Raw genomic sequence first — 26800 nt, forward strand, 5'->3', positions numbered from 1 at the left:
CTTTCAGAATTCGATTTAAATAAGCAAGTTAGGTAGATGAGGTAAGTAGGTAGTCTTTTAGAAATGATACATATGATGGACCTCTGAAGATAATTGAAGGGAAATAGAAAGAAATATATTTTATTTTTCTTTGTGGTACATAAAATCTAGGAAAAAAATATAACCAGGTAGTAGGGCATAAGAACCTCACAACCAAATGCAGAAAAAGAACTATTGAATACGGTATTTTCAGATCATATTGCAATAAAAATAACATTCAATTAAGAACCATGGAAAGTAGACTTAAAAGTAATTGGAAAATAAATATTTTAATACTAAAGAATGAATGGGTCAAAGAACGTGGCATGGAAACAATAAATAGTTTCATTAAAGAGGACAATGATGAGACAATGTACCAAAACTTATGGCATGCAGGCAACATAGTATTTAGGGGGAAATTCATATTTCTAAACATTTCCATCACAAAATGGAGAAAACTGAATTAGGCATGAAATTATTAAAAACAAACTAGAAAAAAATTAAAAATGCCCAATTAAACACTAAACTAGAAATCATGACAAAGGAGAAATTAATAAAATTAAAGTAATAAAACCATTGAACTAACAAATAAAACTAGAAGCTGGTTTAATTAAAAAAATAAAAATAGATAAACCACTGGTTACGTTGACTTAAAATAAAGTAACAAATGCCAATATCAAAAAAGAAAGGCATGAATTCACCATCAATACAGAGGAAACCAAATCAATCATTAGATGTTTTGCCCAATTATACTGCAATAAATTTGACAGTCTAAGTGGAACAGCTAAATATTTACAACCTATTTGTTGCCCACATTAACAAAGGAAAAAGAAGAATACTTTAAAAATGCTATTTTAGAAAAAGAAATTGAATAAGCCATCAATGAGCTTACTAAGAAAAAATTCCTAGGATCAGATGGGTTCCCAAAAGAATTCTATAAAATATTTAAAGGACAACTAATTCCAATACTACATAAACTCTTTGGGAAAATAGGCAAAGAATAAGGCCTGCCAAATTCCTTTTTTTGTGACACAAATATGGTGCTAAAACCTAAACCAGGAAGGAAAAACAGAGACAGAAAACTATAGACTCATTTCTCTATTGCACATTGATGCAAGGAGATTACAGCAGTATATCACAGAGATCATATATTATGTCCAAAGGGGATTTATTCTAGAAATTCAAGGCTGGTTAATATTAGGAAAAGTATCAGAATAATTAATCATATCTATAACAAGAACAACCAAAAAATATGATTATCTCAATAGATGCAGGAAACAAAAGCTTTTGACAAAATACAATATTCATTTGTATTAAAAACTCTAGAAAACATAGGAATAAATGAAGCTTTTCTTAAAATTATATGTAGTATTTCTATAAAACCATCAGCAATTATAACATATAACAAGTATAAGCTTTAAGAGCAATTCAATCAGGGGTGAAGCAGAGATGTCTATTACCTCCATTATTATTTAAAATTGTGCTTGGAATGCCAGCTATAGCAATAAGAGAAGAAAAAAAAGTAACTGAAGGAATTAAAATTGGTAATGAGGAAACAAAACTATCACTCTTTGTAGGTGATATGGTGGGATATTTGGAGGATTTCAAAGAATCAGCTAAAAATCTCATTGAAACAAATTACAGCTGTAGCAAACTCACATGATACAAAATAAACCCACACAAATCATCAGTATTTCTATATGTTACCAATGAAGTCTAGCAGAAAGAGACAGAAAGAAAACTTTCATTTAAAATAACTGTAGAAAATATAAAATACTTAGGAGTCTACCTTCTAACACAAACCAAGGAACTATATGAACACAATTATAAAACACCTTTCACACAAATGAAGACAGATATAGACAATTAGAAAACTGTTAATTGCTTTATTAACATTTCTCAACAATACAGAAATCCAAAACATTTTTGCAGGACCTATGTTTAAAAACGCTATACATTGCCAAAGAACTGATGGAATCTGAACGTAGATTGAAGCATACTATTTGTTGCTCTGTGTGTGTGTTTTCTCTTAGAATATGACTAATATGGAAACATGTTTTGCATGAGAGCACATGTATAAACTTTATCAAATTGCTTGCCTTCTCAATGTGGATGTTGGCGATGGGTGTGGGAGAGAATTTGGAATTCAATTTTTTTTTTAAAAAGGGGAAAATTGGTTTCGTATGTAATTGGAAAATATAAAATAATAAAAAAAAATGGTATCATAAAAAATGTCAGGGCGGAGCCAAGATGGCAGCTGGAAAGCAGAAACTTGCTTAAGCTCTCCCTCAGGTCCCTCCAAATACCTACAAAAATGGCTCTGAACAAATTCTGCAGAACCCATGAAATAGCAGAGGGAAGCAGGGCTCCAGCCCAAGACAGTTTGGATGGTCGCTGGAAAGGGTCTATCGCATGGAGCTGGGAGTGGAGCAGAGCAGAGCCCAGTGTGGACCGTGCCAGGACCAACCAGACTGGAAGCCAGGTAGAACAGGCCGTAGGGCCCTGAATCATTGAGCTGTAGCAGTTACCAGACTTCTTAACCCACAAAGACCAAAGACAATACAGCAGGTTAGTGGGAAAAACTTCTTGGACAGAGTGAAAGGAGTTCACCATTGGCCACCACCCCAGAGGCAGTGGATGTGGTACAGCTCTGAGGCTGCTTCCAGAGCTACAGCTGCAGTGGCTCCTGGCCCCAGGCCAACCCACTGAGAGGAATTAAGTCTCAGATTAGAGCAGGAGTGCAAAGATTGCTTTGCCCTGCCTGGATCTGGGCCGCAATCCTGGTTGGTGGTTCTTGGGGGAGAAGGAGTACTGGTGTGGCAGAGCTTCCTGTGTAGAAACAGCTCTGAAAATAGCAGTGCAGCCCATCAAGCTTGGGACAAAGTACTCTCTACTCTACAAGCAGTCATACACCAACAAAAAGCTCAAGAGTCAAGTAGTTGGGTGGGAACAGGAACAAGCAGCAAAAAGTCTCAGATTCAGACTCAGATTTTGGAATCTTTTTTGGGTGACAAATAAGACCAAAACATACAGCAAGAAGAAGTCAACAAAGTCAAAGAGTCTACATCAAAAGCCTCCAAGAAAAATGTGAATTGGTCTCAGGCCATGAAAGAGCTCAAAAAGGATTTGGAAAAGCAAGTAAGAGAAATACAGGAAAAATTGGGAAAATAAATGACAGTAATGTGAGAAAACCATGACACACATGGAAATGACTTGCTAAAAGAGACCCAAAATACTGAAGAAAATAACACCTTATAAAAGAGACTAACTCAAATAGTAAAAGAGCTCCAAAAAGCCAATGAGCAGAAGAATGCCTTGAAAGGCAGAATTATCCAAATGCAAAACGAGGTCCAAAAGACCACTGAAGAAAATATTACCTTAAAAATTAGAGTGGAGGAAGTGGAAGCTAGTGACTTTATGAGAAATCAAGATATTATAAAACAGAACCAAAGGAATGAAAAAATGGAAGACAATGTGAAATATATCATCGGAAAAACTACTGACCAGGAAAATAGATCCAGGAGAGATAATTTAAAAATTATTGGACTATCTGAAAGCCATGATCAAAAAAAGAGCCTACACATCATCTTTCAAGAAATTATCAAGGAAAATTCCCCTGATATTCTAGAGGGTAAAATAGAAATTGAAGGAATCCACCAATCGCCTCTTGAAAAAGATCCCAAAAAGAAAACTCTTAGGAATATTGTCGCCAAATTCCAGAGCTCCCAGGTCAAGGAGAAAATACTGCAAGCAGCCAGAAAGAAACAATTTGAATAGTGTGGAAATACAACTAGGATAACATAACAACTAACAGCTTCCACATTAAGGGATCACAGGGCTTGGAATATGATATTCTGGAGGTTAGTGGAGCTAGGATTAAAACCAAGAATCCCCTGCCCAACAAAACTGAGTATCATGCTCCAAGGCAAAAATATGGATTTTCAATAAAATAGGGTACTTTCAGACTTTCTCAGTGAAAAGACCAGAGCTGAATAGAAAATTTGACTTTCAAAAACAAGAATCAAGAGAAGCATGAAAAGGTAAACAAGAAAGAGACATTGTAAGGGAATTACTAAAGTTGAATTCTTTTTTTACATTCCTACATGGAAAGATGATGTGTGTAATTCATGAGATCTCAGTATTAGAGTAGCTGAAGGGAATATACAGAGACACACACAAACACACACATATTATATATATATATATATATATATATATATATATATATATATATATATATATATATACACATATATATGTATACATATATATGTATACATATATATGTATAGACAGAGAGCACAGGGTGAGTTGAATATGAAGGGATGAAATCTCAAAAAATAAAATAAAATTAAGGGATGAGAGAGGAACATACTGAGAGATGGAGAAAAGGAGAGATAGAGTGGGGTAAATTATCTCACATAAAAGTGGCAAGAAAAAGCAGTTCTGTTGGAAGGGAAGAGGAGGCAGGGGAGAGGGAAGGAGTGAATCTTGCTCTCATTGTATTTGACTTGAGGAGGGAAGTAGATAGACTACCTTTTGGGGGAGATAAGGGTGAAAGAAGAGAATAGGGTGAGAACAGATGTAAGTGATGTGACATTAGCAGGGGAAACAAGTATGGTGTGGGAAAATGGTATTCATTTCCTTCCAGATAATATAAGGCATGCTTCTCACATGAAAGGGTGAGGAGATGAAGTGGCATGGGAAGTTTGTGGAGGGATGAAAAGCTTTAGAATACCTCTGTGGTGAACGGTTTAATGAATTCATTAGGGAAGTGTAGAAGTGTTGTCTTGATACAGTTGAGATTATTTCACAGAAGTTTGTAATGGACTCAATGAGCACAATGTTGCCATTTTTCTAGCTCTATTCAGTAGCACATGAATTGCACTGAAGAAGTGAATTGTAGGATTAAACTAAGAATGGAGATCAATAAAGCACAGTTGGAAAAACGATTGAGTGTGGAGTTTAACTAATTCTCTAAGGGGTCAAATATGGAAAAGAGGAAAGTGTGAAAAATCTTGGGGTGATGGCCTGAGAGAGAACTGAGGCGTGATTGAATTGGAAGTCATGGTAAGTCACAAAGAGAAGGGGTTAGCTGTCTTAAGACAGAGAGTAAAATGGAGGTATAAAATTTACAATGGTTTAAAGGAATTTTGTGAACATGGAATTGTAAAACTCACACGCAATGGCAAGATCAAGGATATCAGAGTTTGTATATCTGAGATGTGGTGCAGAAATAGACCATAGGAGGTGGGTACTTTTAGGCACTGAAAAGGTAAAGCATTTGAAGGAGTATCAAAATGTATGCTGAAGTTCCTTATTGTGAAAAACAGTAGTTAGGGTGGAGAGAAAGATTGTGAAGTCAGTATTAAACTTATTGAAGAAGGAAAGAGAATGCCCTGAGGACTCTATAAATAATTGCTACAAGAATCATGGAAGCATGATAAATTTGGTCTAAATGAATCTCAGAAGTGGAAAGATTATTCCATCTTGTGGTAGAGAGTAATTTTGGAAGAGACCATGTAGGGAAAGGGGTATTATGATGCCCCTACCATTACCAGTGAGTTGGGAGACAGGAACGTAGTGAATGAAAGTGAAATTAACACTGAAAAATCTGGACAGTGATGCAGAGTAATTAGGGACATCTCAGTAAGACCCAGAAGATGGAGAATGAAGGAGGAAAAGGATTAAAATGAAAGGAAACTTGCTAAGTATAGAGCATGTATTGCAGAGAGCATAAAGTAAAGGAGAGAGATATTTCTATGGGGATGATGGGGCAATGCAGTTGAAGGGGACAGAAGTAAGCGAAAGGACAGTTGGGGATAGAGAATAGAATTTGTAAAACTACAGTTATGGATTCAAAATCATTGGGATGGGGAAAGAATGAGGATGCTGATGTATGGTAATCACTGATGAAGAAACTCTGGTCAATAGCTATAGAGAGAGAGATCTTGAATTAGATGATTAGATTGACTGCTCAGTGCCTTCTATCAATGTCAAAACCTATGACATTTGTTGATATCTAATTCTGTGATACTTAGAACGTCCATACTATAGCAAATATGATCAGGTGCAATTATGGCCTGGGGGATTCAGGGCAGGAGGAAGAATATAGAATTATCTGAAGAATGCATCTGAAGCAATGGCAAAGTCCCTGTTGTGAAGACAGAAGTTAGGGCTGATGCAGTAGTCTTTGGGAAGACTTTTGAGTGAATAGCCCAGGTGGAGTAACACAAAGCTACTTGGGAAAGAGATGTTCCATATACTAACATGTTGAGCTTCTACTAAATCTTGAAACAAAGAAAAGACGATTTCCCAATATGTACTACTAGTATTGCCCTAAGGATCAAAGAGGATTGACCAGTTCCGAAGGTTTATCTTAGTTGTGTGCCAAATTCGAAATCCTTTGAATGAAATGGACTTAGAGCAATGATTTTTAACCTGGAGTCTGTGAAATTTAAATAGATAGATAGATAGATAGATGGATATTTCATTATTTTTTTTTCCTTTGTAATCTTATGGCTTTTATTTGATACATTTACAAACATTATTTTGAGGAATCCCTATGCCTCACTAAATTGCAATAGGGGTTTATGAAACAAACATTTGGAAACCCTTGGATAAGAGGGTTCATTCTGAATCTGAACAAATGTAAGCTCAAAGAAATCACTTGACTTCAAAACATATTGAATATATCAATTTCTACCTAGAGTGTAACGCTGAAACATTTTAAAATATAGAAGAAAAAGATTATATACTCCCACACTTATTTTTATAATGCTTAAATGTCTTAAGTTGCATCTTCATTATAAGTCATTGGTGCCCCTTTGCCATGCAAACTAATCACAATAAACGAGCTGTCAGATATATTTAGTGTGGTTCCCCCTTGCCTGTTTACATCCATTTTTTTATATCAGTGGCTGAATATGGTATTATATAAGCTATTCCTTAGTCAGACTGCCAAAATCTCAAGGGATAATCATGAAAAATGTGATCGGTTTCTTTCAACCACTCAGAAATGTTATTTTAGAAATTGCATGCCTCATTTGCCTGATCCCATGTTGTAAAGACCTAATCCATAGCTGTGATAACCTGGTTATATGGCCCTCCAGGCATCACACAGCAGAAGTTTCTTAGGTAACAAACTCCATCCCAAAGAAATGAATAATGAATAGAAAGGTAAAACCTCATTCCACTTGTCTTATGTACCTGAAAGGAAGTCACATGATATTGTGGAAAGACTACTGACTATGCTATCAGTGGAGTTAGGTTCAAATCGTATGCACAGAACATGGTATGTGACTTTGGGCACCTCGAAACCTCTGTGGGTACCAGTTTTCTCATCTATAAGACAATTGTTTATTAGGACTAGCTGATCTCTGAGTCCCCTCCCATCTATAAATCTATAATCCAATGATCCTTATCTCTGTTATCATTACTCCTGATTTATTAAAAATATTAAAATTATCAAAATTATATATATATTATATTATACAAAATATATAAATAAAAATTACATATCATATATAAAATTATTAAAAAAGAGACTTCAGATTCAGATTAAATAGATGTGAAAAATGACATTAAATAGATATTACGAATCCCAGATATCTTCGCCTTGTGGTTTACTTGCAAATAATAGAAATAAATTAATTAGTATGGGTGATTCCCAGACTTTTTCCTCATCTATAAAATTTGCATTTGCAATCTCTTTTATCACTTCCTGTTGGGCAGTCAATAAGTATTTGTTAATTTCCTATTGGATGTTGGGGTAAGTAGGTGGCACAGTGGATAGAGGGCCAGGCCTGAAGTCAGAAAAAGTCATTTTCAGGATTTCAAATCTGTTCTCAAACACTTACTAGCTATATGACCCTGATCTTTGTGCAAGTCACTTAACACTCTTAGCCTCAGTTTCCTCATCTGTAAAATGAACTAGAGAAGGAAATGGGGAACTCCTCCACTATCTTTGCCAAAAAAAGGTAAATGGTGTCAGGAAGAGTCAGACACAGCTGAAAAATGACTGAACAAAAGCAATTGATGCTAAGCAATGGGGATACAAAAAAAAAGCAAAACAAATAAAAACAAAACAACACCAACAGGAAAAAAGATAGCCCCTTCCCAAAAGGAGCTCACACTCCAATGGAAAAGACAACATACAAGCAACTATTTACTTGTGATACATGCACGTGTGCGTATATATGTGTGTGTGTGTGTGTGTGTATATATATATATATGTGTGTGTGTGTGTGTGTGTGTGTGTATAGACAGAATAGATAGATCGAATATACTATATAGATATACAGATAAATAGAATAGAGATAGTATATATATATATATATTTGTGTGTGTGTGTGTGTGTCTGTGTCTGTGTCTGTGTCTGTGTCTGTGTGTATACATATATATATTATATTATATCTGACCCCACTCTTTCAGGGCTAAGCTAGTTATATCCCCAGATCACCAAGGAAGTAACCCTGAAGGGTATAGGGTACCTCTTTTCTACTTGCACTGTTCAAGACTTCCCTTGCTTTGTTCCCCCCTATTTTGGGGGGCAGTGATTAATATTCCAGTTTCATTTATCCCTGTAAAATAGATTAACCATCACAAAGGGATTTTTACTTTAAAATTATAGCAAGAAGAAACACAATCACTTTTCCTAATTCTTTGTTGTCATACTCTCCTCTACACCAGTTTTTTTTTGGGGGGGGTGTATGGGGGTGGCAGTGTGGTGGTAGGCTCAAAATTTAACTTAGTTCTCTCATACTATTCACTCCAACAAGCTCACATCCAAAGGTGACGTTCCTAAAGAATTCCTCATTTCTTCTTTTACTTGGAAGCCTCCAGAAAATTACTCCAGAAGATAAATCCTTACTTCCTCTTTTATTCCCCTGCTCTTTCTAATCTTATTTGTATCATTTTTGAGCTGGATGTATTCCTACACAAAACTCACACAGATGTGTGTTAAAGAGAGAGAGAGAGAGAGAGAGAGAGAGAGAGAGAGAGAGAGAGAGAGAAAGATCGAGAGAGAGACTGGCACTCTTTTGATGAAAGTGAAGTCCTAGTGCTTCCCACTTCCCATATTTGTATATAGTTCTATTTCTACAATATGATTATGTATATTATCAACCTCTCCTTTCTTTCCATTCTTATATAATGTACCTCATGCACTTTTTTCTTTGTTTCCCTTTCTTTACTATCTTAAAGCACATTCAAAATGCGACAAAACATTTATGGGTGTCTTGTTTCAATGTATTACTACTATAACATATTGTGGCCTTAGGGTTCTAAAAGTACTTTTAACATCCATGCTCCCTTCATTAGAAAGTTAACACTTATATAATCCATATATAATACATTCTGATTGCTTACTTACTTTATTTGTCTTTTTCCCCTGGCTCCTATATATGTATTTCAAAATTCATTTTAAGATATTTTTAAATTATTATTATTCAGAAAAGTTTGGAAGTTCTCTATTTCTTTGGAGATGCAATCTTCTCCTCATTGGATTACACTGAAATTCACTGGCTGAGTTACTCTTGCTTGTGGCCTTTTCCTTTTTTGCCTTTTGGAATATCTCATGCCATGCTGTCTGTTCCTTTATACTGTAGCTCTAAATCTCATCCAGTCCTGATTGTGATTCTTTGATATTTGAATTATTTATTTTTGGGTCCTTGTTTCACATATATCTATGTCTGCACACACACACACACACACACACACATATACTAATATGTAAGTGTGTGTGTATATGTGTGTGTATACAGAGAGAGCGATGTATACCTACATACACACACAGACACCATACAGATAAAGAGATACACACACATATGTATACGTATATGTATGTATGTGTGTATGGCTGGGGTGTATATGCGTGTATATATATACACATATGAGTGTATAATATGTGTGCATACACACATTTATATACACACTTATGTTAAAATCTTTTTTCTAAGCACTTTCATCATTCTCATCTTTAAACTTATTTTCTTTGAACTTTCTATTTCATATATATATATATATTAAATTTATTCTCTTATTTTAGAGTTAGTGTGAAATATACTATTTACCTCCTGAAAGAGAGGCGATGAATTTAAGGTGCAGAATAAGACACATGCATTTTTTAACATTCAGGGAAATTATTTTGCTTTACTATGCATATTAAAAGGAATTTTTTTTCTCCTTTTCCCTGAAAGAGTCAGAGGTGAGAGGGAAAGTAGATTTATATTAACTAATTAATTTTTAAACAGAGAGGTAAGGGGAAATGTAGTCATAGAATATTGCATGTATTCTTTTTTTCATAGAAAAATTTTTAATTTGAACTTAAATAATATGCAAGGTAATTTTAATCTAAGTCAAATGCAAGTCACCTTTTTTTATCCATTTTAATAGCATTCTGCTAAAGGGAAACTTTTATTGTATTCTTTTAGCTCTCCCCATATAATTATAGGTCACTAAGAGTAATGACTTCTTTTTATTTTCTTTTTTTAAAATTTATTTATTTAATATATTTAGTTTTCAGCACTGATTTTCACAAGAGTTTGAATTACAAATTTTCTCCCCATTTCTACCCTCCCACACTCCAAGATGGCCTATATTCTGGTTGCCCTGTTCCCCAGTCAGCCCTCCTTTCTGTCACCCCACTCCCCTCCCATCGCCTTTTCCCTTCCTTTCTTGTAGGGCAAGATAAATTTCTATGCCCCATTGCCTGTGTATCTTATTTTCTAGTTGCATGCAAAAACTTTTTTTTTTTGTTTTTGAACATCTGTTTTTAAAACTTTGAGTTCCAAATTCTCTCCCCTCTTCCCTTAACACCCACCCTCCCTAAGAAGTCAAGCAATTCAACATAGGCCACATGTGTATCATTATGTATAATCCTTCCACAATACTGTTGTGAAAGACTGACTATATTTTGCTCCTTCCCAACCCATCCCGCTTTATTGAATTTTCTCCCTTGACCCTGTCCCCTTTCCAAAGTGTTTGTTTTGATTACCTCCACCCCTATCTATCCTCCCCTCCATCATCCCCCCCTTTGTTTTATCTTCTTTCCTCTTCTTTCCTGTGGGGCTAAGATACCCAATTGGGTATGTATGGTATTCCCTCCTCAGGCCAAATCTGATGAGAGCAAGAATCACTCATTCTCCCCTCACCTGCCCTCTCCCCTGCTCCCACAGAACTGCTTCCTCTTGCCACCTTTATGCGAGATAATCCACCCCATTCTATCTCTCCCTATCTCCCTCTCTCACTATATTCCTCTCTCATCCCTTAATTTGATTTTATTTCTTTTAGATATCTTCCCTTCTTCTTCAACTCACCCTGTGTCTGGTCTCTCTCTCTCTTTATATATATGTATATATACACATACATATATACATACATACACATTCACTTATATATATAAACATAAACATAAACATATATATGCATATTCCCTTCAACTAGCCTAATACTGAGGTCTCATGAATCATACACATCATCTTTCCATGCAGGAATATAAACAAAACAGTTCAACTTTAGTAAGTCCCTTGCAATTTCTTTTTCTTGTTCTTTTTCTTGATTACCTTTTCATGCTTCTCTTGATTCTTGTGTTTTAAAGTCAAATTTTCTCTTCAGCTCTGGTCTTTTCACTGAGAAAGCTTGAAAGTCCTCTATTTTATTGAAAATCCATATTTTGCCTTGGACCATGATACTCAGTTTTGCTGGGTAGGTGATTCTTGGTTTTAATCCTAGCTCCATTGACCTCTGGAATACCGTATTCCAAGTCCTTCAATCTCTTAATGTAGAAGCTGCCAGATCTTGGGTTGTTCTGATTGGGTTTCCACAACACTCAAATTGTTTCTTTCTGGCTGCTTGCAGTATTTTCTCCTTGATCTGGGAGCTCTGGAATTTGGTGACAATATTCCTAGGAGATTTCTTTTTGGGATCTACTTGAGGAAGTGATCGATGGATTCTTTCAATTTCTATTTTGCCCTGTGGCTCTAGAATATCAGGGTAGTTCTCCTTGATAATTTCTTGAAAGATGATATCTAGGCTCTTTTTTTGATCATGGCTTTCAGGGAGTTCAATAATTTTAAAATTATCTCTCCTGGATCTATTTTCTAGGTCAGTGGTTTTTCCAATGAGGTATTTCACATTGTCTTCCATTTTTTCATTCCTTTGGTTCTGTTTTATAATATCTTGATTTCTCATCAAGTCACTAGCTTCCACTTGCTCCAATCTAATTTTTAAGTTAGTATTTTCTTCAGTGATCTTTTGGACCTCCTTTTTCATTTGGCTAATTCTGCCTTTCAAGGCATTCTTCTCCCCATTGGCTTTTCGGAGCTCTTTTATCATTTGAGTTAGTCTATTTTTTAAGGTGTTGTTTTCTTCAGTATATTTTTCAGTATTTTTTGGGTCTCCTTTAGCAAGTCATTGACTTTTTTTTCATGGTTTTCTCGAATCCTTCTCATTTCTCTTCCCAATTTTTCCTCTACTTCTCTAACTTGCTTTTCCAAATCCTTTTTGAGCTCTTCTGTGGCCTGGGACCAGTTCATGTTTTTCTTGGAGGCTTTTGTTGTTGGCTCTTTGACTTTGTTGACTTCTTCTGTCTGTATGTTTTGGTCTTCTTTGTCACCAAAGAAAGAATCCAAAGTCTGAGACTGAATCTGGGTGCATTTTCACTGCCTGGCCATATTCCCAGACAACTAACCTGACCCTTGAGTTTTTCAGCGGGATATGATTGCTTGTGGAGTTAAGAGAACTATTGTCCACGCTTGGGGGGATGTGCCAGCCTTGCCACACCAGCACTCTTCCTTCCCCAAGAACCCCCAACCTGGACTGGATTTAGATCTTCAGCAGGCTCTGCACTCCTGCTCTGATCCACTACTTAATTCCTCCCACCAGGTGGGCCTGGGCCCAGAAGCAACTGCAGCTGTACTTCTGTAGCGGCCCCACCTCCACTGCCCCTGGGGCGGCAGCCTAATGATGAACTCTTTCCACTCCCGCAGCTTTTCCCACTAACCTTCTCTGTTGTCTTTGGTGTTTGTGGGTTGAGAAGTCTGGTAACTGCTGCAGCTCACTGATTCAGGGTGCTAGGGCATGCTCCTCCCGGCTCTTGGTCTGGTTGGTCCGCACCACTCACGCTTGGCTCTGCTCCGCTCTGCTCTGCTCCCAGCTCCATGTGGGACAGACCTCACCCAGAGACCATCCAGGCTGTCCTGGGCTGGATCCCTGCTTCCTTCTGCTGTTTTGTGGGTTCTGCAGTTCTAGAATTGGTTCAGAGCCATTTTTATAGGTTTTTGGAGGGACTCGGCGGGGAGCTCACGCTAGTCCCTGCTTTCCAGCTGCCATCTTGGCTCTGCCCCCCCCTGCATGTATTGGTAAACAAGGTCATTATATTTTTAGTTTTACTTAAACATTTTACTTTATTTAAAAGATACTTTTCATGGAGTGATGTAATTGGAAGATATTTATAATGTTAAAAGTATAAAATTTTAATTTTAAGATTCTTCCCTAGTTATGATAGCAAGTTAAAAACCCAGATCTTTGATAATTTTTTTTAAAAAAAGAAATATGCTTGTTGCTTACCTCCTAATTTAAGCATTAGTTTCTTTTTTCTTATTCTTCCTTTACATAAAATAGATATATTAATATAATCCATTAAATTTATACTTATATAATATATTGACATTATATCATATAGAATATTTATAGATATTAATCAGATATAATATATTTTTCATATTACTTAACACAATTCTTATGTTACCGGAGAACTGGTTGAAAAGAGCAGAATCTTATATACATTGTCAGACATGGTTACTATATTACATGCTTTTGTAAACCTATTTTTAAAAGGGAAGATTCCATTTAGAAGGTGGCAGTGTTTCTCAAAGTGATAATGGTACAAAAAAAGCATCACTAAAACTTATTGAATTCAAATAATCTGTTTCTTTAAGGTGTGTAGCTTTTTACTCATGGAGAAATCTTGTGATTTCCTCATGAGCTGTGGACAGTGATGAACTATGGTACAGGTATGAGAAATGGCCAAAACAAAAAGTAGCCTGTTGTGTAAAATTAAGTTTCAATGAAATATAACCAAGCTTTGAAAGGCATCTGAGTATGCTTAGTTTGCTTATCATGGCACTCACTGTGTCCCAGGTAGATGCAGTCTGCATCTCAAAAATTGGTGATACATAAAATCTTCTTCTTTGACACAACCACTAACCTGTGCATGAGAACACTGAAGACCACACATTGAGGCTTCTTTAAAGAAATTAGACAAGCATGTAATAGGAGTGAAATATGAAATTGGATCTATATATTGTATTTATTTCTCATCTAAGTAGTAAACATGATAATTCCTTTTATGGTTAGACATTCAACCAAGTATTTGTCCAGTAACTCTAGGTCTTGGTTGTCATAAAATTATATGCTTATTGTTAGAAGTGGAGAGCAGAATTTGATTTCCAATTTTTTGTGGTTAATAGGCTATGTTCAATAAATGCTAGTTGGTTTGAATTAAACTAAAATGAATTGAAGTTGAAAGAAAGAAGGGTCATTATTTCATTCATAGTCTGAGAGGGCTTAGTGTAAACCCCATCAAATCCTTCTATGGACCCAGAGTTCCCCTATTAAAAAACCCTGGTCTCACTCTTTTTTGTGACTCCTATCTGCTGCACCCAGTGTGGATGACATGAACTAAAGGGAGAAGAGGGAAAACGTTCTTCCCTTGATTAACTTTCTTTTACTCAGGTTCTGAAAAGGGCTTTGAAGTGCTGCCAAATTTCTGTCCAATAACTTTAAGTCTGGGTGGTAATAAAATGACAGGCTTATTATTAGGAGTGGAAAGATGAGGAACAGTAGAATTTGATTTCTAATTTTTGTGGTTAATAGTAGGTATTTAATAAAGGCTTGTTGAAATGAATTCAACTGCCATGAATTGAAAATAATATTAAGAAAAAAGTCATTATTTAGCTCATACTCTAAGACGGTTTAGTGTAAATTCCCTGAAATCTATCCTTGGACTTGGGGATCCCAGGTTAAAAACTTCTGCCTTAAGGAGTTTTAGTTAAGGGAAAATCTACCAGTCTGTTGGTCTACATTTTCCTTGTATGGTAAACAGCATTTCCTAAGTACCACCATTGACATGCAAAGCACAAAAGCAGCTCCAAGGCCTTCCCAACTCAGTAGGCACTGTGCTGAGTCTACAGCAAATGTTAGTTTAAGTGAGGCTAATCTCCCCTATCCTCAGGGAGATAATTAGGCTCTTTCATTAACTGTCACAAGGCCCATAAAAGACAACTAGAGGTAATTGACAAATAAAGTATCATTATGCTATTTTAGAGATATAGATATGGAGGTATAGGGAGGGCACAATGTGTTTTCAAAGTATTCCTTGGCGGGGCCAGAAAGCTAATACAGACTTCCTGGTTCAATTAACCCAATAGTATATCTATAAGATCAAACTATCTATCAACGTTCAATGAAGTTCATGAGTTTGACACCAATCAAATTGTAGTGTTCTGTAATGAAGAAAATGATGAACAAAGGAAACTATTCAAGTAGGTGAAGTTTTTGTAGATTATTTTTTAAGAGGATGGGCTCACATTTGTTTAAAATTTTAAAACATTAATAACACACATTCTGCTGCAATCTACAAGACAAATTGTAGGTGGGGAGGATTTCTTTAATATTTCTCATTTCAGAATGAGTGTCAATAAAGAATAAACCTCTGATGATGTGGCCTTGAAGTTCTTTCAATGACTAGATTTCCACTGGAATTCAGGAGAGTGTCGTTACAGTGGATAAGTTTGAACTTTGGTGAGAATAAGAGATCTAATGCTTCCTCTGTCACCACCTTTCACCTAGGCATTTCTGAGGCTAAATACTCTTCATTTCCCAAGGTAATTGTGAGGCTAAATGTGGTGCTAATGTGATCAAAGATCTTTTCGGCTTCAATAGGCCTCAGGTGGAGCTAGTTAAGGGAAGCTTGATTAGGAGAAGCTTGCTTGTAGGAAGGCCCACACTTTTGCCATTAGTTGCTAAGCCCCAGGCCCACACCCATTTGCTACTAGGTGCTAAGCCACAGGCCCAAACAAAGTGTATATATACCCTGTGGGTAGCCATTATGCTCAGACTGGAGAGCTGCAGAGACCAGAGAGCTGCAGACACCAGAGAGCTGTGAGAAGACGATCAAGACTAGAGAACTGTGGAGGGTGCAGACTAGAGAGCTGTGGAGAATGGAGTCAAGAGAGCTGCGGAGAAGACAGACTTTTGAGAGGAAGAGAGAAGAGAGAGAGAGAGAGAGAGAGAGAGAACTGGAAGGGCTCTGAGAACTGAAAGGGCTTTCAGAACTGTGGGAGGAGAGGACACAGGCAAGCAGATAGTTAGGATTCATGAGTGAGTGTTTATGGGAAGTCCCTAAAAGAAGCGAAGGTTACAAGATGGCTTGGCTCTTTGTTGTGATACTGTTTTAATCTCCTTGCTGTTACATTGAGGGAGACTTTCTGGTTTTGGAATACAATTACTGCTATGTTGAACTGGGGAAAGTCTCTTAGACTTTGTGATTCCGAACTATACCGGCATATTCATGGTCACCACCAATATCATCAATCTTGCCTTTCTGATACACTAAAATGAGACAAACGTATCTGTATCTGTATCTGTATCTGTGTCTGTATCTACATCGACATCGACATCTATATCTGTCTGTATCTGTCTCTAAGAGAGAGAAAGAGAGAGAGAGAGAGAGAGAGAGAGAGAGAGAGAGAGAGAGAGAGAGATTGAAGGAGAGAGGGAGTGTGTAATAAGAGTTTTGTGTCTGATAAATATCTCAGTCAAGTCAACTAACGTCTCATGTCCCAGTTCACTCTCAAAGACTCCTTGATTGCACAGTAGGGGCTGGTCTACTTTAGAAAAGGGAGTTTCTTCATATAAGAATTCCCTATGCCAAAAAAAAATAAAATATTTGATGTTTAAAAAGTTCACACTCAATATTTTTTCTTTGAGCTTTGATTCTACATTCTGATAATAAATTATCACAAAACCAAACTTTCAAATTATCCTCTCAATAGCTTCTTTACTTTGTATTGAAAGAAGAGGAAGTTCCTTTTGGGTAAGATAATCTAACAATTGATTGCACAAATTATTCTTTTTTCTAAAATACATTTAATTTCATGCTTTTTTTAACAAAGGGTATCATTTTTATGAAAAAATTGCAACCAGTCTTTTGCAATGCATACCCATTGAAGACAGGAACAATTTCAATTTTATCTTTGTATCAAAATGTCTGGCACATAGTAGGCACTTAATAACTATTTATTATGTGATTGATGGATGGAGATTGATAATACGTTGTTGAAATCTGCAACTTAAGTGGGAAAATTTGAATTATCTATGAATTTTTTTCAATCCTGTTGGAATCCATATCCAGTAGTCTCACCAATCATAGTATAACTAATATAACCTGATATGTTTTGCTATTCCCTAATATCATATTTATGGTTTTGGCAAAGTTGTATTCAGGCAGATCACCTCAAATCCTCTTAAATGCCTTTGAGAGCCTCTAGGCTTCCAATTACCCCTTCATCTCCATCAGTAAATCTAGATGTGTATTAAAGCATATTTCCATTCTGAAGGAGAAACCCAGATAGGACCTTCGATATGCTAGCATAATAAAGACTTCTATCACAAAGAATAAACAACTAAATGAGCAGCAATAAACTTAATTTGCACATTAGATATGCTTTTCCAAGTTCCGACATTTCAGTAGAAAATAATGCTGAAGCAATGAGGCCTATAATTGAACATCCCAAACTTCTCCAGTGGGGAAACAGAAACAAATGTTGCCTGCAAACAAGATCATTTGTATAGCCTGCTGTTGCTCTGCTTTTTAATAATTTTCCAAATGCCAAATCAAATAATTTCTGTTTTTTATGTGATTTTCATATACTTCTTAGTAAATATACTGTTGCTAAATGTAATGCTATCCATCACTCCTCAGAGGAGAAAGCTGCCGAAACCTGGTTTCCCTTCAAACATCAGCCCAGGCTTCTGTAACAGCCTCAAATTGAACTTGGCATCTTCCAAAGAAATGTGTAATATCAAGGCTAATTGTGCTTTCAACATAGCATTGGAAAATTACCTCATCCCACTGAGTTTATGAAAGTCAAAATTTCAAGCCCATGTAGTAGATAAATCCAGAGTCCTCTTATTTGAGATAAGTTATAACAATCCCAAAATAAAAAAAGTACTCTGAAAATAGCTAAATCTTGTAACTATTTATTTTTTACATGTTACCTAACAGCAATATCTCTTACATGACTAAGGCTGATCAGCCAATTCTAAAAGAGGTGCTTATTTTACCTGCTTTCCTAATATTTTTTAATTTACTTTTCAGCCATCATATTACCATGAAGGTCATTCTATGTTTTGTTGGGGTTTTTTAAAGTCAACAGAAAAACAAAATCAGACATCATAAGATAATAAAACACATATGCCAATACCAAGCCATTTTAACAATGGACATATTGGTTTTAGATGGTAGCACTGACAATTGGCAACATATTAATAGAAGAGATAATAGGAAACCATTTTTTTTCATTTTTGAAAAGAATTTTTATATTAAATCCAGATTGAACTGATATTTTCACATTTATTATACACATGTCTGTATATGTAATATATACATGCATATATAGTATGTGTGTATTGTATTATTGGATCCACATAAATATATACAAACAGAAACATATATTTCTACATGTTATATAAATATAACTTTATATATCATTAAACTGAAGAGTTTAATAACTCATATGACTATATAAATTTACATATATACATATAAAATATACAAAGATAGACTCATACTTCCTTAAAACTTTTGGGACACTATATGCATACACATCCATACATATGAGTGAATGTGTGTGTATTTGCATGTATTCTTAACAAAGTGTTCCTGGCAATTGCAAAGGAAGAGAATATTTATGTGTTTCAATCACTTGTGATGGATTTAGGAAGTTTCTATAAGTTTTTCCATGTTACATGAAGATAAATGAGATGGTAGGACCTTGGCTTCCCACAGTGACAACATGTTGTGTTTTGCCAACAGAGCAAGAGTGAGTTGCTTTGGCTACTAGAAATAGACTAAGTAAACAAACAAACAAACAAAAAAGAAAAGAAAACACCACCAACTGCTAAAACTGGTCAATACAAACATTTTGAGCTTTGTTGTTGTCTTAAAATTTTTCAGTTAAAAACTTACCTAAATAATTCATAATATCATAGATCATAGACCTAAATGTGGTAGTAACCTCAGAAGCCATGTACTTGAACACCTTCATTTTAAAAATTAAGAAACTGAGGTTCAAGGGAGGTTTATTGATTTCCTACAGGAAGATAATCTAAGGGTAAGAAATTTTGAGGAAGAAAAACCCTTAAGATAAAATTACTCTGGTTCTTAATATTTTTTGTCATGATTCCTTTTGACACTCATGTGAAGCCAACAAACCTCTTCTCAAAAAAAAAAGTTTTAAGACACATACAGAGAATTAAAAAGTATTGAAACAGAGGGGCAGCTAGGTGGCACAGTGAGTAGAGCACCAGCCCTGGAGTCAGGAGGACCTGAGTTCAAATCCAGCCTCAGACACTTGACGCAGTTACTATCTGTGTGACCCTGGGCAAATCACTTAACTCTAATTGCCCTGCCTTCCCTCCTCAAAAAAGAAAAGTATTTAAACATGGTTATCAAAATATTAAGACAACAACAATAAAATTATTTTCAGTTGCATCTCCTTTAACTCTCTCACTTTACAAACAAGGGAAATTAGCCCTTAATAGGAATGTTAAACAACTTGCTTGGAATGACATATAGTAAATATTAGAGGGGATTTTTGAATTTAGGTCATCAGGTGTTCAAGACTGTACAATTTTAAGCAAGTTGCTTAATATTTTAGTGGAGGACACAAATAGGTTGAGGTAACCATGACAGAATCATTTAGCTGGAGCTGGAAGGAAACAGAGATCAACAAGTCCAATGCTCTCATTTTAAAGAGAAGGAATCTGAAGCCTAGAGAGGTTGAATGACTTGCCTAAGGTCACACAGCTGGGTTCTGAACTCAAGTTCTTTGACACTGTATTGATGGTCTTCCATTAGAACACATTAAATATTTGGCATTGTTAACCTCAAAAAATAAAAATAAAAAAATAAATACATAAGCAAACAAACAAACAAACAAATACATGAATAAAATATGTTTGCTTGTACTCTGAATTAAGCTGTGTGATCTCAGACAAACCTCAAAGCATTTTGACAGAGAATATTTGGACAAATCAATTAATTTTGGTCAGGATCTCATCTAAAAGCAGGAATGGACAATGGAGTTTATTGGCTTATCTTCAAAGGGAATTTTCATTTCAAAAGACAAAAGCATTTACCTTTCATAGTCTAATAGACTATGTCTAATAGATTGAAATGAGATTCCCAGCTGTTAGCTCTCACCAGAAATCTGGACAAGAGATAAAGATGGCATGGTCTAGTGAGTGCTCATGAAAAAGGGCAAAAAATTGCTTTGGAAAGTTTATTTGATAGATCCTTTAGGGAAAGTACTGATATTGCTGTTCAGTGATTGTCACATGTTCTTTTTAAGTTCTAACATATTTAAATTGTTTCAAATATCATCAATGAGCAAGGACCACATTATGGAATTCCTAGAAAGGTGATATAAAGGAAAATAAGGAAGTGTATTAAAAGGAGAATGTTTTTATTTTCTTTGTCCATAACTATCCAGGACAGATTGCTTGCTACCAACATATACTTTTTATGAGGGCAATGATGATGATGATGGTGATGATGATGATGATGATGATGATGATGATTCATCAGAGAGGAGTAGTAGATAGCTAGACAGCCTCAGAGGTAGGTAGACACAGATTCATATTATGCTTCTAACACAAACTGGCTGTAAGACTAGGAGCATACCACTTAATTGTCAATATCCCAGGCCCTCCTTTAAGGCTGTAATTTGCAGAGTAGGTGCTCATTTTCTTTGCTACTATGAGCTTCTTCACTGGCAGTTACCCATAGCAACAGAATCTTATGCTACCTTCTTCAAGATACTGTCCTCAGTTTCCTGGAACCTATTCCTATTGCTGGACCCTTCCTTTTGAGATTGCCACCCATTTACATGGCAAATTATCCCCCATTTACAATGTATATATCTGTATATGCATAGTTGTTTGCATATTGCATTTCCTCCACTTAAAATATGAACTAATGTGAGGGCAGGGAACATACTTTTTGTCCTTTTGTTGGCTGCCATAATGTAAAAACTTAATAAATATTTGTTTATTGTGATAATAATGATTACTATCAAAATTATAAATATTACAATTAACATGTAAAGACTTCTATGATTCTGATGATAAAGGCTGAAATATGATGCTTTCATGAAAGTTTATTTCTGTGCTGGATTTTCAATATTCTATTTTATGTGGATGTTAGCTTATTTTTTTAGTTACATTGCCTTTTCATGAAGTTGATCCTTAGACTCCTCACCCTGGATAAAAGTATGTCACAGATACATCTCATTTTCTGGTTTTCATATGGTGGCTCGAGTTGTGTTGTCTTTATGGGTGAGGATAATGGAAAAGATGGAATTTTTCCTAACCTAATATGGATACCTAACTAAAGTATTAATGCCATTGTCATAAACAACCCAGTTTTTCAAAATAATGGGCAAGCCTCGTGTTGTTAGGACTAGAATCTGGGCTTGCTTAGAATAAATGTTCTCCCTTGAGAGAACGTATATTCTTTAAAGTCAGGGATTATTCCATTAGCACAGTGCCTACTAGATAGGTGTGGACCAATTGCTTGACTGCTTTAGAAGACAAAAACAATCACCACCCCCATTATAGCTATAGCATATATTGCAATGGTGGTTAATAAGCAATACATATTAATAAATATTTTTAAATGAATGAAGATCGATGTCCTAAGGAGGCAAACCCATGAAGTTACGGGTTTTTCAAATAAGGCATTTGATTTCTACCTACATTTTCCTCCGCTTAGCAAGGACATATCCCATCTTGGAGGATTTACCTATTTCCAATTAAGGATGTGAGTGAAAAGTGGCTGCAGATATTCTCTGTTATAAAACACTGTCATGGCATGTGTTGGAAGCACTAAGTCCATTTCTGTCTTTAAAAAAATGACAAATCAATCTTTTGGAATGACTGGTTTTCAAAATGAAACACACCAGGTAGATTTTGACACATCAAGTTTCACCAGTCACCTTGTGCTCAAACTCTACAGACTAGAGTTGTCATAATGAAATATCCTTCAGACAAGTTGGCAGTGATATCTTTCAGGGACAAATTGGTGGCTGACCTTCTCTGAGACACTTAAATGGGCTGATGGAGTCATAAAGTACAACCTCTTAAAATTTTCATTATCTGAGAAATATTTAAAATTCAAAAAATCTGAGTTTCCTAAACGAACAACTTAAACATTTGTCAGCAATTGGCAATTAGCATTTCACCCTATTTCAATGTGTTATTCATTTTAGCCATTCAAAGAAATGAATCACTGGAGGCAAATGACCATTTCAAGTAAATGTGGAAGCTTATTATATTAGCATTCAGCAAAGTGAAATAGCAAAGCTGGGGAATAGAGAAAAGTTTTAAATGCTAATTATGTCCTTTGGGACTGTATGTGAGAACATTTTCATAGGAAGAATAGAATATGTTTTGAAAGTCTTTAAAATATAGTATTCTGTTTTACCATCTTCAACAGCACAAGCCTAGATGTTTGTGATGGTAAGAGCAGAACAGTGACTCTTGCATACTACGTTTTTGGCATACATTTTAATCCTTTTCTCCTTTGAAAGAGCTGTCTATTTAAACAGTTACATTTTAGAGACTCAGCAATGCAATACATTCAGTATGGTTTTTAACATGGCCTATATACATAGGTAATTGCATCTAAGAGGAATGTTTCTGAATTAAGTCCTGCTTAACAAATTGCACAGGAGTTAAATGACTTCATCAACATCTCCATAGCCCAGTACATGAAGACATTTGAGGAAACTCAAATATTTGGAGTGGAAGCTATAATTTGTGACTAATTAGCCTCCAATGTTATGTTCAGCTGGTTTTAGAAACACCAGCTCTGAGAGATGTTTGATGATGGTACTACTCTATTCAAATGCAGAGGTGTTAACCAACTACAAAGACTCAAAACAACTGCCTCTCTGTGAGTGGCACTTGGTGAATACCAATATATGAATGCCTCAAGTTGGTTGCTATCATAACTAGGGAAGAATCTTAAAATTAAAATTTTATACAAGGTGTTTCAACCAGTGACATGGTGTCATCAGATATAGACATTACCAACATAAATAAAATAAAAATTAAGTAAATTTACCTTTTATGACCAGGCTGCCTGAAGTCTTGGCAATGCCAAACTGATTTGTGGCTATGCAAGTATATGTTCCTGCATCTGACTTGGTAACATTATATATCTTGAGACTGCCATCCTCTAAAATAAAGAATCTAAGGGGGAAAAGAGTATTATTAGTGAAAGCAGAGCCATTTTATTATAGTCCAAACTTACAAATCTTTATCTAATGAGGGTATTAAATTCTTATGTTTTAATAGCATAAAAAACCCTAATTTAACTGTCTTCCTCTGATCATGTTCATTGCTGATTATTTACTTCATAATGCAAATCCCACCCTTTTCCCCTAAATGCTGATATCATTATAACATAACTCAAATATGAATTTATTATTCTGGTTTTATATTAACATTCAGTAGGGATGTAACACTGTTATAAACCAAAATTATTGGACAAATAAGGAATGCAACTGTTATCTATATATCTGAAGAGATCATATTTACTTAGCTCATTAGTAAAAACTGAATTCAGCTTTGGAGAAATCAAGATAGCTCTATATAATATCTAGCATGAGGCTCCATATATGGTGGGATTCTTGTGTGGACTCAAACACAAAATTATTCTCAATATCCTTGGACTACTCTCAGATTTAATGGAATGAAGGTATCCTTGTGCTTCTTTTCAAGCAAAGGGCCTACTTGTATCCTAGGGTAATCATGCCTCCTTAATGGAAGTTGGAGGCATTCTAGTAGAAGATGAAAGACTTGAATACAGAGTGCTTATTGAAAAATTGAAAGTCGTGGTGTTGCAGCCTTTGTCTCTGCAGTTTCAGCATTTGAAAAAAGAATATTTAGGAAAGTTTCCTTGGAATTTAAATATACCTAGCATCACGCTTTGGTATAGCACTCCGTAATTAGGGCAAACTTCAAAATGACAGTCATTATAGCAAGGTTCCCAAATTTTAGGTGAGGAGAAATTGAAACCTTCATTCATTTTAAGTTATGCATATTCTCAAGGTTTAAATGTACTTTTTTGGGGAAATAAATTAATAGTTTTAAAAACACACCCTTTAAAAACTTTAAAATAATAGCTCTCACTTACGTAGTACTTAATATTTTTCAAATCACTTTACATACATAGTCACATTAGATCCTCACAATAGCTTTGACTATAGATGCTTTTATCCCCATTTTGTAGAAGGGGAATGCAAAACTGAGTTTCTGAGGCTTGCCAGAATCACATTCCAATATATGCCTTAGATGGGGTTTGAACCCAAGTAATCCTGACTCCCCACCCAATATTTTATCCTGTATATCATTCTGCATCTCAGTAATCATGCCTATGAATATGTATTCTTTATAGCAACAAAAATGGTGTCAGAAATTATTTTTTGGATGCAAATGAAAGGCAAGAAAATTAATGATCATATCGTATCTTTTAATATATGACAAAATGGTATTTTGTTACATTCCAAATATATTTTATTATAAATATATGTATGTCATACAATATAGCTAATAGAGTTAATTGCCCACTTTGAAACATTGTTACTCTTCCAGCAGAATACAGTAGCATATAGTGATTTGAGTGAAATCAACTTCTGATTTAAGGTTAATTATCACAGGCTGTGTTCAACTCTCTGTCAAGTGAATAGAAGCAGTCACACCTGTTTTTGGAGTATTCAGTGATACATTACTAGATAATAAAGTCACATCCTCTGCAGTATATTAGAGAGTGCCATTTTTTCCTAGTTCCTGGGATATAATTCATATCATTGCATAATACTATTTAAGTTTTAGAATTCAATAGTCCATTACAAAGTTTAAGTGTAATATTAATCCAATAAGATTGTTCATATCTTGTTCTGCCACAAAGATATGTTGGGAATAAGAAATGATCTCTTTCCTTAGACTCCATAAATAAGTCTGTATTTGGTTGTACTAGGAAGTAAAGTTTGAGAATGCAGGGTTTGCCACATACCACTATGATTTTTCAAACTACGTCTAGGGTTTCTGAGGGTGGAGCAAAGATCATGAAACATAGAAATCCATGAGTTGAGCTCTCTAAACATTGCCCTCTAAAACAAAGTTAAAATAATGCCTTGAATTGAATTCTGGAGTGTCAGGGCCAACAAAGGGTCAGAGTGAGATATCCGTCTAGCCCAAGACAACTTAGGAGGTCAGAAAGAGAGATCTGTGACCCAGAGGTGAAGGATGGCTCAGAGACCATGTGGATAAAACACTAGTAGTAGGACTAAGTGGTGGTAATAGAAGCACCAGTTTCAGGAGCTCTCAAGCTCGAGATGCTAAGGGGACCTGGGAAGTAAGGGAAGGACTGTGCTAGCACTAGACAGATGCGGTTTGGCAACTCCATTGCCTACATCCACTTCTAGGTCATAGTTCAAGGGCAGAGGAGAATAGTTTTGGTCAAGAGTGAGTGGGATTCCTGAGGAGCAGTGTTGCTTTTGACCCTAAGGGAATAGGAGCTCTGAAAAAGAGTATCACCTTGAGAACCAAATGGTCAGAGAATCAGTGGAACAGTATCATTTCTGGTCGCAAGGGAGAAGGGGCCCTGAGATTTAATAGTGATTGCATTCCGAAGACATAAAAGACTCTTCCTGGGTAAGGACCAGAATACAGACAAGGAGAATAATGACCACACCTCTTCCTACATCACACCACTTTGGAAACACTGAAAACTTCTGAATTCCCAGAATTAGCTCTGAAGATTGCAGTGCAAAAAAAGGTGAAACTTGATTAGTGCTTGCCCCAATTCCTTTAGCCCCAACTGCTGGGAACATAGTCCAATAGTACCACAAAATTCAATATCAAGAAATAGGGTGGGAAAAATGAGCAAATAACATAAAAATAGCCTAAATATAAAAAGCTACTATTGTGACAGGAAAGGTCAAGACACAAACTCAAAAGGAGACAATGGAGATAAAAAAAACCACATGTAAAATCTAAATTAAAAAAGTGATTTGGACACAAGCCCAATAAGAATTTCTATAGCTGTTTTTCTTCAGGGGTGGAGCCAAGATGGTGGCTGGAAAGCAGGGCCCTGCTTAAGCTCTCCCCAAAATCCCTCCAAACACCTGTACAAAATAAATTCTAGAGCTGCAGAAACCATGAAATAGCAGAGAGAAGCAGGTCTCCAGCCCAGGATAGCCTGGATGGTTGCTGGGAAGGGTCTATTGCACAGTGCTTACAGCGGAGTGCAGTCCAGCATGGGCTGCGCCAAGACACATCAGATCAGGAGCTGGGTGGCTGGAGCAGGCCTTAGGGCCATGAAACACTGAACTGTGGCAATCACCAGATTTCTTAACCCACAAATGCCAAAGACCACAGAGCAGGTTTGTTGGAAAACTGTTGATTCAGGGTGAGAGTGGTAGAGCCCCAG

The 26800-nt window shown here is 35.8% G+C and overlaps 1 protein-coding gene across 1 annotated transcript in view; it reads right to left on the reverse strand.

The window, feature by feature from the left end:
* The window catches only part of CNTN6 (contactin 6), a 312661-nt gene that overhangs the window by 62617 nt on the left and 223244 nt on the right, over positions 1–26800 (reverse strand). The window contains exon 11 of the mRNA XM_036739662.1: positions 23429–23556. Within this exon, the coding sequence (XP_036595557.1) occupies positions 23429–23556 (128 nt within the window). The remainder of the gene's footprint in view (positions 1–23428; positions 23557–26800) is intronic.

This window comes from Trichosurus vulpecula, chromosome 9, assembly GCF_011100635.1.
Source record: "Trichosurus vulpecula isolate mTriVul1 chromosome 9, mTriVul1.pri, whole genome shotgun sequence".
Classification (NCBI taxonomy): Eukaryota; Metazoa; Chordata; class Mammalia; order Diprotodontia; family Phalangeridae; genus Trichosurus; species Trichosurus vulpecula.